This window comes from Haliaeetus albicilla, chromosome 5 (assembly GCF_947461875.1).
Source record: "Haliaeetus albicilla chromosome 5, bHalAlb1.1, whole genome shotgun sequence".
Lineage (NCBI taxonomy): Eukaryota > Metazoa > Chordata > Aves > Accipitriformes > Accipitridae > Haliaeetus > Haliaeetus albicilla.
Genome location: NC_091487.1, coordinates 46,782,793 through 46,795,478, shown reverse-complemented (window position 1 = coordinate 46,795,478; position 12,686 = coordinate 46,782,793). Strand labels below are relative to the sequence as shown.

At 49.0% G+C, this 12,686-nt stretch overlaps 1 protein-coding gene across 1 annotated transcript in view; it reads left to right on the top strand.

Annotated features, from left to right (window-relative positions):
• The first annotated feature begins 1,890 nt into the window (after window positions 1-1,890).
• The window catches only part of HSD17B12 (hydroxysteroid 17-beta dehydrogenase 12), a 90,866-nt gene continuing 80,070 nt past the window's right edge, over window positions 1,891-12,686 (top strand). The window contains 4 exon segments of the mRNA XM_069784672.1: window positions 1,891-1,926; window positions 1,928-2,089; window positions 2,091-2,216; window positions 2,219-2,375. Coding sequence (XP_069640773.1) covers window positions 1,891-1,926; window positions 1,928-2,089; window positions 2,091-2,216; window positions 2,219-2,375 — 481 coding nt within the window.

The following is a 12,686-nucleotide window of genomic DNA, read 5'->3' as shown; positions in this document are numbered from 1 at the left end:
TAAGGAAAGGCTGGTGTGGAACAAAAGGAAAAATTAAATTATCCTAGCAATTTTGCACTTCCTTGTAATCAAAGTCCTGTCTTTGGAAGGTGTTATGTAGGATACACACTTGGTGAGGCCTGTGAGAATTTTCCTTGTGTCAAGACAGCAGGAGTTAGCCCTAGCAAATCACACGCTTCTAAAAATGGTGGCCAGTAAGCAATAGGTGGGCTTTCCTGGGGAAGAGCAGGAAGAAAACTTGGTGAGAGCTTGATCCTCTGTGGTGTCACCTTTCACAACCGACTGACTGACAAACGAAAGAAAAGGGGAGCTAGATCCCCGTGAGGATGGGCGCCTCCTGTTGTGTAATAGAATGAAATCCAGTGATGTGCTCTCTCCCACTAGATCTGATACAACTGCTCTATGATAAAGATTAATTTCTAAAAATCAAGTGTAAACCTATAGGTCAGCCAGTAAGACAGTGACTTGACAAATTTTTCATTGCAAGGTGTGCGATAGTTTCGTGCCTTTAATCTGCATCGCTGCAGACGGTGTATTGTTGAATCCAGTGAAGTTTGAATCCCACTATGAATTTGTTTTCCACAAGTAGATTATGAACAGAAATCTTTGATTTCTATTAATTATGTATCTCAGTGAAAAGCTTGTGTGTGTGTGTATATATATATTTAATAACGGTAAATGTAACAAACATTTATTTTTATTAAATTAATAAAAGAGATAAACCTATCAAAGCATGTTTTCATTTTATTTCTTTGGTCTTGTTTCCATTAGTACAAATGAAAGATCATTCAGTGCAAGCTCATGTATCTCAGATTGCACAGTCCATTGCATCAGGTAGTTGCTCTAGTACAAAAGCGTCTTATTTCTAAATAAGAGCTTTGGGGTTGCGAGAGCCTTTGTAACGCTGTGTCCACATGCCACCATAATCTGATCGGGACCTCAGGGTGCAGCGCTCAGGGTACGGCTTACCTGTTGCATTTAGGGTAGCACCTCATACAAGATCTTCCCAAACTCTGAAAAGTATCATCCCTGCATTAAGGAGCTCATGCCTTACGATAGACGAGGAGGCAGAGGTTAGGGAACATGGAACGGGACAAGGAAAGAGAAATTAAATAGAGCTTTCAAACCCACTCAGCTCACAGTAAGCAGTTTTTAGGAGTGGGATCTGGAGGAGGAAGCTGGATCTGAAGCGTGCCGTAGCAGAGGCAAGGAGGGCACGGAAAGCCGGAGGGTCCCCGAAACCCGGCTGGTGGCAAAGCTACGGGGCGAACGTGGGCCGGCGTGGCTGTGGGAGCAGCTGGAGATCCAGCGAGTGGGTGAAGGATGGAGCAACCCAACAAGACGGGTGGGCGAGGAAGGTCAACCCGGTGACTGCTTCGGGTTCGGCGGGGATTGCCGGTGGGCGGCGGGGAAGGCCGAAGTCGGCCGTCGAGGTGCCAGAGCGGCAGGGGAAGAGGAGGAAATCTGAAGCAGAGTGGTGCTTTGGTAGAGCTTGGAGGTCTTCAGTGGGGTGGGGGGTGGATGCGGGCATGAGCTGTTTCCCAAGGCAGGGGGAGAAAGGAGAGGCAAGGTGAGACAACGACCCTCCCTGCTGCCTGTCATTAACGACCCGGGTGGACGTGGATCTCAAAAAATCCTCGGCCAGAGGGGGTTCCTTGCTGCTAGCGGCGAGGTCGCTGTCAAATAAAGCGTATAAAGGGGCTCCGCGGGGGGGGAACCCAGGGACGTAGTCGGGTTGCGAGGCGGAGCCTGAGCCATTTTATGAATGGGCTCATATGACGTTAGTAGGGGCGGGAAGAGAGGCCGCGGCTCCCACCAATCCCGCGAGACCCCCGGCCGGCGGAGCCAATCGGAAGACGGCCTCCGGCTGACGGCCGTCCTCGCCGGCCAATGGCGGCAAGAGAGCGGGGCCGACCACGTGGGGCGCTCGGCGGCAAGTAGTACGGGGGCGTGTGGCCGCTCGCTCCCTGCTCCCCCCCTCCTCCTCCCTCCTCCCTCCTCCCCCTCCTTTCCGCCGCGGCAGGAGCGTGGCGGGGCCGCGCGGCCCCAGGGCGGGCGGGGCCGGCCGCGTTGCCGGGTTACCCCGCTGGTTGAGCGGCCCCTCGGCCAATCGCGGCGAAGCGGGGGCGGGCGCCGTGACGGCCGCGGGTCGGCGGTGGCCGGGAGGGCTCAGTCCGGCCGCGGCCGCCGCCTCCGCAGCATGGTGGTCGCCGCCGCCGCAGGGTTGCCGGCCGCCGGCCTCTTCTACTGGGTGGGCGCGCTGGGCGCCCTCTACGCGGCGGCCGTGGCCTCCTACCGCCTGCTGGCCGGAATCCGCCTCTGGGTACTGGGCAGCGGCGCCGCCGCCGTGGGGCCGGCGCTGGGCGCCTGGGCAGGTGAGTGCGAGTCCCGGTGGGTGGCGACGGCTCTGCCTCGGACCGGACGGGGGGGGGGACACGGGGGCTGAGCTCCTCACGGGGGGAACGGGCGGGCGGGCCGGCTGGCCTGGGGGCCGGCGGGTGCTGCTGCCGCCGCAGCCGGGCTCAGGCTCCCCGCAGGGAACGCGTGGGGCCGTGGAGCGCCGGTCCTGAGTGGAACGCGCTTTGTCGGGGCGGGCGGGCACGGTTGCTTTGAACTGGGGAGCGGGGCTGCGGCCGGTCACCCCCCCTCCGTGTGTTCTTCCCCCCCCCCCCCCCCCCTCCGGCTCCGTTTGCCGGCGCCGGCGGGTGTCTCCGCTGCGCGCGCGCCGGCCCTGGCACCTCATCGCTGACGTCACGTCACCCCCCCCCCCCCCGCCATTCCCGCCCCCGGAGGAGCGGGCTCTTTTCCCTCCCCCGGCCCGGAGAACGGACAGGAGAACGGCGGGGGGGGGGGGGGGGCTGAGGTGACCTCGGTACCGAACGGGACGGGGTGGGCCCGAAACGCGGGAGCGGCGTGGAAGCGTTGCCGGGCGGGGGGGCCACACACGCTATCGGGGCTGCGTTGCGTTCGCTTTTGTCAATTCTCCGATTCCTGGTCGCACACACCGTTTCTCCCGTCTTGGTCCGACGCTGCTACGGTGGGTTTGAAGGAAGGGTGAGGAGCTGGGAAGGGTCTCTCCGAGAGAATGTTCAAATCCGTTCCCGCCAAAGGCAGCGGGAAGGGAAGGTCCTGTGCCTGGCTGGGAGCTGGTAAGGTGGGCCCTAAAAACAACTGCAGACCGTAAGAGCTGTGAGTTTGAGGTGAGGTGAGAAGTTTTTTTTTAAAAGGTAATTCCTTCCCCCGGGAGGAGTAGGAGGACATCAAGGGCTCCAACCCTGCAGCTGCTTTTAGGTGGCAGACCCGTAGGTACGGCAGCCCCAAAACACGCTGGTAGGCTGCAGGGCTAATTAACGTGGTTCCCCATAACCTCTGCAACAGCCAACGCGGAACTCGTGTGTGAACACGTGGCCGGGTAACTAACGGAACCTCTGCTTGTGCGAGACACCAGCAAACCAGTGAGGCTGCTGGCGCAGCATCCGTAATCCCAGTATAGGTTTGAAATACAGCGGCAATGCTTTGGACAAGTTAAGGCATTACACACAAACGATCAAGGCCCACATCTTCCTTCCAGCTAGAGAAATGGTTTGCCTGTTAAAGACACTGTTGGCCCAGGAGACCCAAAGCCTCTTTGACTTTCTAATGTTGGCTTTGATTACGTTACTGCATTTTATCAGTTGCCTGCTGACCTGTGGCAGCGCAACACAGAAGTTTCAGTGGCCACTTTAGCTTGTTCTGCGTTGTTTCAAACGTGGAAGTTTGCAGTGCTTGAGCTGAACGCCAGCTTATCTGCTGGAACCGCAAACTGTAGGCGGCAGATCTTCCCTCAGTCGCATCCTCAGACACCCCATGAACTTCAGAGAACCGCGATGCGAATGTCCTCTGTCACTGTTTTGTACAAGCGCAGGCAGCAGCAGGCCGTTGTACGTGGCCAATGGCTGCTCACAAAAATTTTCTTTTTGCCACAATTCGTGATCTTCAAGGCATAGAGGAAGAGGAGCATTGGCAGTACAGCTAAATCCCCTGTGTTTATTACTCCTGCTCTGAAGTGCGAGCGCTGCTGCTACGTCAAGGAGGATGGAGAAGTAGGATGATGGTGCCTGCTAACTTGGACCTGAGCAGTCACTGTAGAAAGACACGTGGCCGTCATCCTCTGCGTGCTACTGATGCAGGCGAGATGCTGCTTTACTGGGGTAGCTGTTGTAGTCTCCAGCTGGAATGAGGAGAGATTTTCTCAGTCTGAATAAGCGCTGGGGTGGTTTGCCCTGAAGTGTGTTGCGGCACCGGCAATAGGCTGGGGAGGCTCTCTGTTTTCTCTCCTCCTGGAAAGGAGGATGCAGGCACAGCTGCAGATACGTTGGGTCACCTTGAGAACTGGCAAATTACTAAGTCGTACTGTAGGAAGAAGTGCATTTCCTCCTCTCCTGGTCTTTTTAAAACCAATGGGTTTGATGCTAATTAGCTGCTGTGATTACTGTGACAATGCATTCTTTCTAGTGCCCGGCTAGAAAGCAACTTTACAAAAACTGCAAAGCCCTTACAAGCTCTTTTGTAAGGGCTCCTTACTGCCCTTTAACTCTTCTGCCCGTCTGAAATTGAGTTGCAAATTCTTTCCTTGTTTTCTTAGCGGGTTTTTGGTTGTGTATATGCAATTGCCTCTGTCTGTGCTCTGTCTGATTTGCTGGTATTTAGAAGGAGGGGGCGGTGAGGAGGAGGAACTATGTGAACCGGTAATGTACTCGGAGAAAATTAGGTTTGTACTGCTTTAAATAGCAGCTGTTTTGACAAAAAGATAATTTTTCTACGGTCACACTTAGGTGTGAAGGTCTGTATGCAGCTTTTCTGGTTTTCTCTCCCTGTAACTCACATCTGGCTCGGTTTCGGCTACCGTACAGTGATGGGGGTTGGGTGGGTGTTGCTTCTATGTGGGATTTCTGGGTGCGTCTTGAGAGAGAATACGGCGAAAACTTCTGGGTCGAGTGCTCTGTACCTTCAACATGCCTCACAAATTGGTAACAGAAGATAAGAGTAACAGCTCCCTTGCTTGGAAAACAGTTTAGCTACATAAACCATAGACTCAACAGGAGCAGAGTGCCAAGGAGTCATTCTGAAATCAACAAGAATGCAGCAAAGATGTGGCTGTTCCGCTGCCTCCCTCTAGACAGGCAGATCTGTTGGCAGCGCTGGTAGTTGTGATCCATAATGGTATTTCCTTGGGTCAGATGAGAGCGTCCTATTCTTCTCCCATTGATGGTGGTGGCAGGCAGCCACCTTGCTTCTCTGCCATTGACAGTTGGGTGTATGCTGGAGTGCAGAGTGTCTGGAGCAGGGAACCGTCTGCTGCTGTCATAGCTCCCGTTTGGAGAGTTGCCGTGTCTCCTATTTTAGGAAGCCGCCTCTTTTTCTGGAAAACATGAAATCGTTTTTTTGCCCCTTCCCTCCAGTAACTTGCTGAAATGAAGTCAAAATCCTATGGTAATTCAGACTGGGAGGGACCTCTGGAGGCCTCTAGTCCAACCTCCTGCTCAGAGCAGGATCAGCTGTGAGATCAGACTGGTTCGGTATATGCGAATAATCAGCTTTGTATATTGAGAATACAGCGGCACTACAAGTTGGAGCGATCTGATGCTCTAAAACTGCTAACATCTTGGTCATGTCAGATACTTAAACTTTTCTTTCTTTTTTTTCCTGGCTCAAAATTGCAAATATTTTAATGAGAGGGTTGTTGTTCCCCCCCCCCCCCCCAATTTGCTGTAACTGAAGCGAGGTGTTAACTGGAAACAAAGTGTATTTTGACTGTGTAATTGGCCATATGACACTCCAAGAAAAATCCTGTTTTCTTTCAAGCCCTCACAGTGGCTTAGAAAAGCATCCACTTCTTCCCCCAGTGCCTTTGATACAGGCATGGTTGAATAATCGTACGTTTAGTGATTACAAAATGCCTGATAGTGATGACGCTTTCTCATGTGGTGAATACAGCTGTACAGTTGTATTGGGGCCAACAAATGTTTGCAAAGATGAGCTTGCTTTAATTAAGCTTCTTGGAGTTTATTCACTAGCATGCAAAAATAACTAAGTGGGGGCAATTTGCTCTAGATTTCTTAAAAAAGAATCTGTAAGAGGTCATTAATCAGGATGGTGCTCTCAACTGCCTCTAACTTTCTGTAATTTGGTTTTAGACAAAAGCCCCCCTTATTTGGTCTTAAACCATTCTTTTCCTGTGTAAATGTTCAACAAGTTTTTTCATCAGCAGCAAAGCTGGGTGAACTCTCTGCCTGTTCTTGTTGGCTTCTTTTACCTAACATGGGCTACATTTGACTATGCATAGTCCAGTGTCTAAAAATAGCCATTTGTATACCAGGGCCACTAAGGGAGGCATGAAAAATGTATGTAATTGGGTACATGAGCAGTAGAGTAGATACTTATTTCCGTCTTTCAGATCAGCCCTTTTAAAAACTAAGAATATGCAGGCTGATTCCCAGACTCTTATTGACTAGGAAGTTGGGGTAATAACAAGCTCTAAATCAGACCTTAACAGTAATCTTATTGGATGTATAAGATGGGACGCATATGTGAAGAGGAAGAAGTGACAGGCTGGATTTTGTGCTTGTAAATGGTTTGAGTTAGATTCCATCTATAAGAAATATGCTTCCTGTGATCCCTGGAAACAGTGTCTTATAAACCAGACCCTGATCCTTACGAAGTTCTTGGGACAACCTTAATGAAAGAAGTCAGATGATAAATGATTTTAATGACAGTTGAAGAACTCCGTACAACGGACATTCCCTTTAGTGCTGACAAGGTGGTAACTTGTTGATAACTTTGAGCAGCTTTCACAAGCAACACCGTCAAGCTCCTTAGCATCAAATGAAATAATTGTCACCTGAAGGCTTTGTTGTTTTCTGCAAGTAAGTTTCAATCCCTGATGCACAAAGGAGCGCAATCTTGCTTTGCAGGTGTTTGGCAGTGTGCAATGATAGTTGACAGACCATGTCGCAAATCACCCTTGCAGATTAAAACAGCCAACCTAGTGCAATGTGTGGCGAGCGTATAGTTAGTGGGGAAACGGGGAGTTTCAACCTCTCTTAGCACCGCTCTCTCCACAGGATGCGAGAGGAGCGGCTCTGTGCAACTCCCTGTTTTCTCTGCACCTGAGTGCTTGGCTGGTGTGTGCGGAGCTTTGGGGAGAGCTTTTGGTTCTTTCTCGTTCTGTAGCAGAATCACTTATTCAGGGATTTATCGTCTTCGACACGTTGGATCTGTGGGGAGGGTTTTGACAATTCTGCATGGTTTTGTTCTCAGTTCTGGGCACTACACAAACGCTTCTACCCTTGGATGAAGTAGAGCATGGCGCTCGTCAGCCCCAAAAGTAAGGTTAAGAACATGTGAAAATATGCCAGCTTGCTTACAACTCCTGATCATGACAGCTAAAGTCAAACTCGCAGCCTGAGCTTGGACCCTGTATTGTTTTCTTGTACGGCTATTTGCAAAGTGCTTCTGAAGGGTTACTGTACTGAAACGTGCCTCTGGAACGATCAGGTGCAAGTGTCCTAATCCTGTCTGAACTTCCCAGAAGTGCTGTGCTCCAGTGCGTACGGCTTTTTCTTTTCCCATTTACCATGGATTGTTTCCCAGTATCCATCCTAAATTTTGTCTGGTAAAAAAACCAGCTCTCTTCCTTTGGTCATCAATCCGACACATAGCTTGTAGTTTAGAAGACTTCTGTCAGTGTCTGCCTCCAGCCTGCTCTTTGTTGGGCTACGCAAGTGCTACTTTTGCAGAGCAACCCAGGAGAGGTGGGATCTCTGACCCTGTTGCTCTAGGCTCAGCAGCTCGCACCGCATGGCACTTCAGTGGGCTGCAACTCCTTTTGAGACCTTGCAGCTCTTAGCGAGTCAGGGAGGTTCTCTAGTATCTTTTTTTTATGTAGCCTACTGCTACTAACATATCCTAAAATCAGTTTTTGTTTCCTGGACAATATAAAGGAGTGAATCGTATTGTTTTCTACAATTTTGCTGTCTTTCTCCTTCTTGATTGCTTCTTTTAGGTGGTGTTTACCTTTGCATGGGATGTTACTGACTGTTTAAAATGCCTGTTTAGTAGGATTGCTCAACACTTGTTGCGTTAAGTGCTCCTTCTTGCACTCTCTGGTCAGACGAGGAGAGGGAGGGCAAATGCTTAAGAGCCCAGAAGTCCAGAGTCCCATCTCCAGTTCTGCTGCGTCCTTGCTGATGGGCTTCAGCGCTTCACTTCTGGCTTGTGTCGGCACCTGTTGAGACAAAACACGTTCGTGTGGGCACCGCCAACCTCCCCATCGATCAGGCTCCTAATCTCTAGCTCTGGAGATTGATTTGGTGTGAACACTTCCATTCTCCTGTTTTTTTGAGAGATGCTTTTCATTTTTCAAGTGAAATTCTGGCTGGAAGTGTTCAGTAATGCAGAGCTAATGCCACTGGGGAACTTGAATGAGAATATGAACAGGGTTTGCCATGTTTAACTGCAGCAAGAGAGATGCATGTGAAGGAGAGTTGAATGCTGTAGTATGCTCTCTCCATCTCCAAAAGAAAAAGCTAATGGTGAGTGGAGGACAGATGCTGTTTTCATTAAGGTGAAATGAATACCCATCTCTGATAAACAGCCTAAGAGGGAAATGCTTGAAAATTTATTAGCCCAGGGGATGAATATCTGTGTTATTTTAAGCTAGCTTGTTCTCTCAACCTTCTGTGTATTTTAAAGTAGGAATAGTTGTAATGGAAACCAGTTGCTTAAAACTAGGGAATTTATGCAAGGATGTAATCTAGAGTAGTATCTTGCTCCAGTTCCTTTATATTGCTTTTTTGGCCAGTGTACTTCCCTCCCCTTTGGGAAGGTTACCTGTGAAGCACCCTGGTGAAAGCAAGGAAAGGCCTTGTGCAGGGGTGAGGGGCACCGAAGTCTCTCCGCCAAAGAAGTCCAACTGGAACTGTGCCGGGTGTTAGAGCCCGCTGGTTAAATGCACTCCTGTGTAAGCAACAAGTGAGCTAGCAGGAGGTCCTGAGGGGGTGAGGGCAGAGCTGAGAGCGGGGTTTGGGGAAAACCGCAGTAGTTTACCACCTGGGAATTATTTTTTTGCTAGGGGGGGTGAAACATGTTGCTATTCTTGGTTTTGTGAATATTTTCATTCCTAATCTATAGGGTTGGGATGACCATCTCTGCTGCAGAAGGGATGATAGTAAGAAAATACCTTTCCTCATTATTCTAACAGAAATGCTGAATGTGATTCTTTAGGCTTGTATATGAACACAAATGTGGGATAAACAGCGAGGCTAGCGAGTAAAGAATCTTATGTTGCTGGGCTTGCATGTTTTAATCACTTGCCTAATTAGATTTAGGGTTGCTGCTTGTAACTTCAGATGACTTCTATTGCTCACTTATTGATAGGCTTTAGGAAACCTAGGTTCCTAGAGTACAGCAAAACACTTTTCAGATTGAGTACATAATATCTGAAAATGCTAGAATTGGGACTATTTGACTTCCTTCCCCTGCAGTACATTTAATTGCACAAAAGGATTCTACCTTAAATCTGCTATTTTTTGACTCCCGATTATTTAACCTTAATGTAGTATTTTTTTTCCAAAACTGTGCAGCTTCCTGGATTCCTGGAGTTGAAGTCTCGAGCAGTGCACCATCACCCACTGGGTGAGTCATTAGCAGAGCTGAAATCCTGATCCACAATATAAGCTTCTCCAGCTAACACTGGAAAAGAGCTATATGCAAAATTTCCTACTGAGCTTTTAATTTACTCCCTTGCCCTCAGCAACAGATGGTAACACCTAAAATCCTGGTGTTTGGTTGTAGGTTTTGAAAGAAAAGAAACCTCTTGTGTAGCAGTTCTTAAAACTGGAGATGAGATGTCCAGAAGATGAGCCTTGGGGAAAATGGTGCCTGTCCCTTTGTTTCTTTACTTATTTTTCCATTTTTATGTCACCCCGCCTGTTTCTCTCATGACTCAGTTGCTTGTCCCAAAGAGAATGGGAGACAGCTGTGTGGCTCAGGTTGAGGCACGGTCTGTGTGTGTGCAGTACTTACTGTCTAGTTGACTGTACAGGATTTGGTTTTAGTTGCTTGGTTTTTTTTTCTTCTTTCTACCTCCTTCCTATTTTCACCTCTTAAGTAATCGTGAGCCAGGGTGTCCTAGGAGGGTGTATTACATCAGTCATGCCAGTACCCGCGGGACAGCGGCACTTCCACTTCTTGAGGAGCTCTATACTTACTGGACAAGGAGGAGCAGGGGCGAGGAGCTCAGCTCTAGGGATGTTAATCACAAAGATTTTCCAAAGGATTTTCGTGTATGTTAGAAGACTACCACTGAAGCAGAAAGGGAGAAAATTGTAATGAGAGAATGGGTGTGGGAGGTGTGGGATAAGCTCAATGGGGCAAAGGTTTTTGTTGTTGAGGGGAAGAAACTGTTGTGCAGAGACTAGAGAGTCTGGTCTCCTTCCAAAGTCTCTAGTCCCTACTTTTAGATGCAGAGGTTTGCGGAGGTGTGCAAGGGTGTGTGTAGGTATGGAAAGCAGAAGGCAGAGAACTCTATCGATAGCGTGACTGCTGCTACCCAGCCAGCACTTGCTTGTGCTTGCACGCTGCTCTTCTCCATGCTCTAGTTCACCACCAGATCCTTGTTCCAACAAGTCCCAGTTTTGCGTTCCTTGTCTGTGTCCAGCCAATCTGTTCCTCCAAAACTCTTCCCTTGTATCTCTTCTGAAGCCTCTGGTTGACCTGTTTTGCATGGCGTTCAGCCCCTCTGCTGCCTTCCCCAGGATTCTTATCCTGCCAGCAAAGGCATTTGATCTATAAAGTCGTTACTCAGTAATAGTTTTCACAAATATTTTTTTCATCAAGTGATGCATATGCCCAGTATTCCTGGTGTCTGAGTCTCATCTGCCACAGGAGCTTTCCCTCTCCAGAGCGTGACCGAGCAGAAGAGGTGATTCAGCACAGCTCAGGAGTCAGATCTCTAACAGGAGGGAGAAGCAGCAACCAGGGGAAGGATAGGGCAGTAAAGGATTGCTGCACTGCTGGAAGAAGCTGCTACCCTGCCACTAGCTGAACAAGGGATTAGAGTTAGGGTGTCTTGGTGTTTGTTCCAGCCCTCAGACGTCCTGCATGTCCAACCTAGTGCTTGTCTGGTGTGACAGAAGGGGGTGTGTGAACTTACAGTTGTGCTTAAAGGCAAGTTACCTGTCCTCATACAAACTCTTTACCTCAGTCTCTTTGTCCTGGTAGTCCCAATTCTGTCTTCAGATCTATGTCAAAACTTCAGGGGCTCTGCAGCTTTGTGTTGGTTCCTAGATTCTGATCTAAGATCCTCCATTTGCTGGACTGGCTCTTCACCTTTGCTGTTTTTTGCCAACTCTAGTCATGCTCTGGGTGTTTAACTTACAGGGCCTTGTTCGTGTTCCTTTGCACTGGAATCACTTTACTGCCTCTCTCACGTGATGTCAGTTTATAAATGAGATGCCATCAGTCACCAGGAGGCTGAGCGTGTAGCTTTACATCATGGCTTTCTGATCGAATTGTTTGGTGTGGGGAGTCAAGAAGGTAGATGGAGAGCTCTTCTGCATTTTTCCTCCTTGTGCTGGCACTGCTGTTTGTCTGTTTCTGCAGCAATCTCGTTAAGAAGTCTGCCCTGCAGAAAATCAGTAATTTTTGGCTGTTTATGCTCCCTAGACTCCTTTGCCGTGGGTCAGATGAGTTCCAGCGCTGGTGCAACAGAAGGGAAACTCAGCAGTATCATGAAACTGGATGTTGAGGATACAGTTAAGCCCAGTGGTCAGCTTGAGTTGCTCCAAGACCAGGAGCTGCCAAAAGAATTGCTTCTGCTTTAGTCGCTGGCTGTGAGCTCTCGCTGTGTTGCCTCTAGTCGATATGTGGTGGTGGTGTGAGTGAGCTGCTTGCTAGCATGGCTGATGGCTAACTCTGCAAGAAAGACCAGCTGCGGGGTTAGCTGGATCAGCTTAGTGATTTGCCTGAAAAGCAATTAGTGAACAGATGCTGAGGAAGCAGGAGGAGCCTGTTGCCAGTTCTGTTTGGCCTCATCTTGACGGGCTATTCCAAAGTCTTGTTTTGCTCGGTTCTCTGTGGGTCAAGGTGGGCGGCACGTACGCGGTCCTCTTGTGGGTATGTTGAAAGGCTTGTTTGTGAGCTGCAGAGAACAGTTTTGGAGGTCCTTACTAACAAGTCTTAACAAGCTCCTTTCCTTTTTGAAGGCTAGGATAATGATCTTGTATTGATTTGCTAGTCAGGGAATTAATTTTAAGAAGTAAAACTTTTTGCCGCTCCTTACACAGTAGTCTTAGTACCCTATTCTTTCTGTGGCCTTATGCTTGGGGACAGACCAGTTATATTTGGCTATATCTAAAACTCTAACTCTGGTAACTAAAATCTTGATGTTTTACAGTGTTTGAAAGTGGGGGAAGGGGGGAGCGGAAATCTGTTCATCAGGAAGTAATTTTGACTAAAATTTCTTGGCTTACAAAGAAAGAGGTGAATTTTCAAGCTGCCAGCTACGCAGAATTGTGGTAGGATCTCATCACAGCTGGATTTGTCACTTCTATGCTGTCGTTGGTTGTGGTTAAAATCAAAGTGTAGAAGTTCTGATATGAAACATTGCCTTGCCAACATATGAAAATAATGCGTTTTTTCAGAGA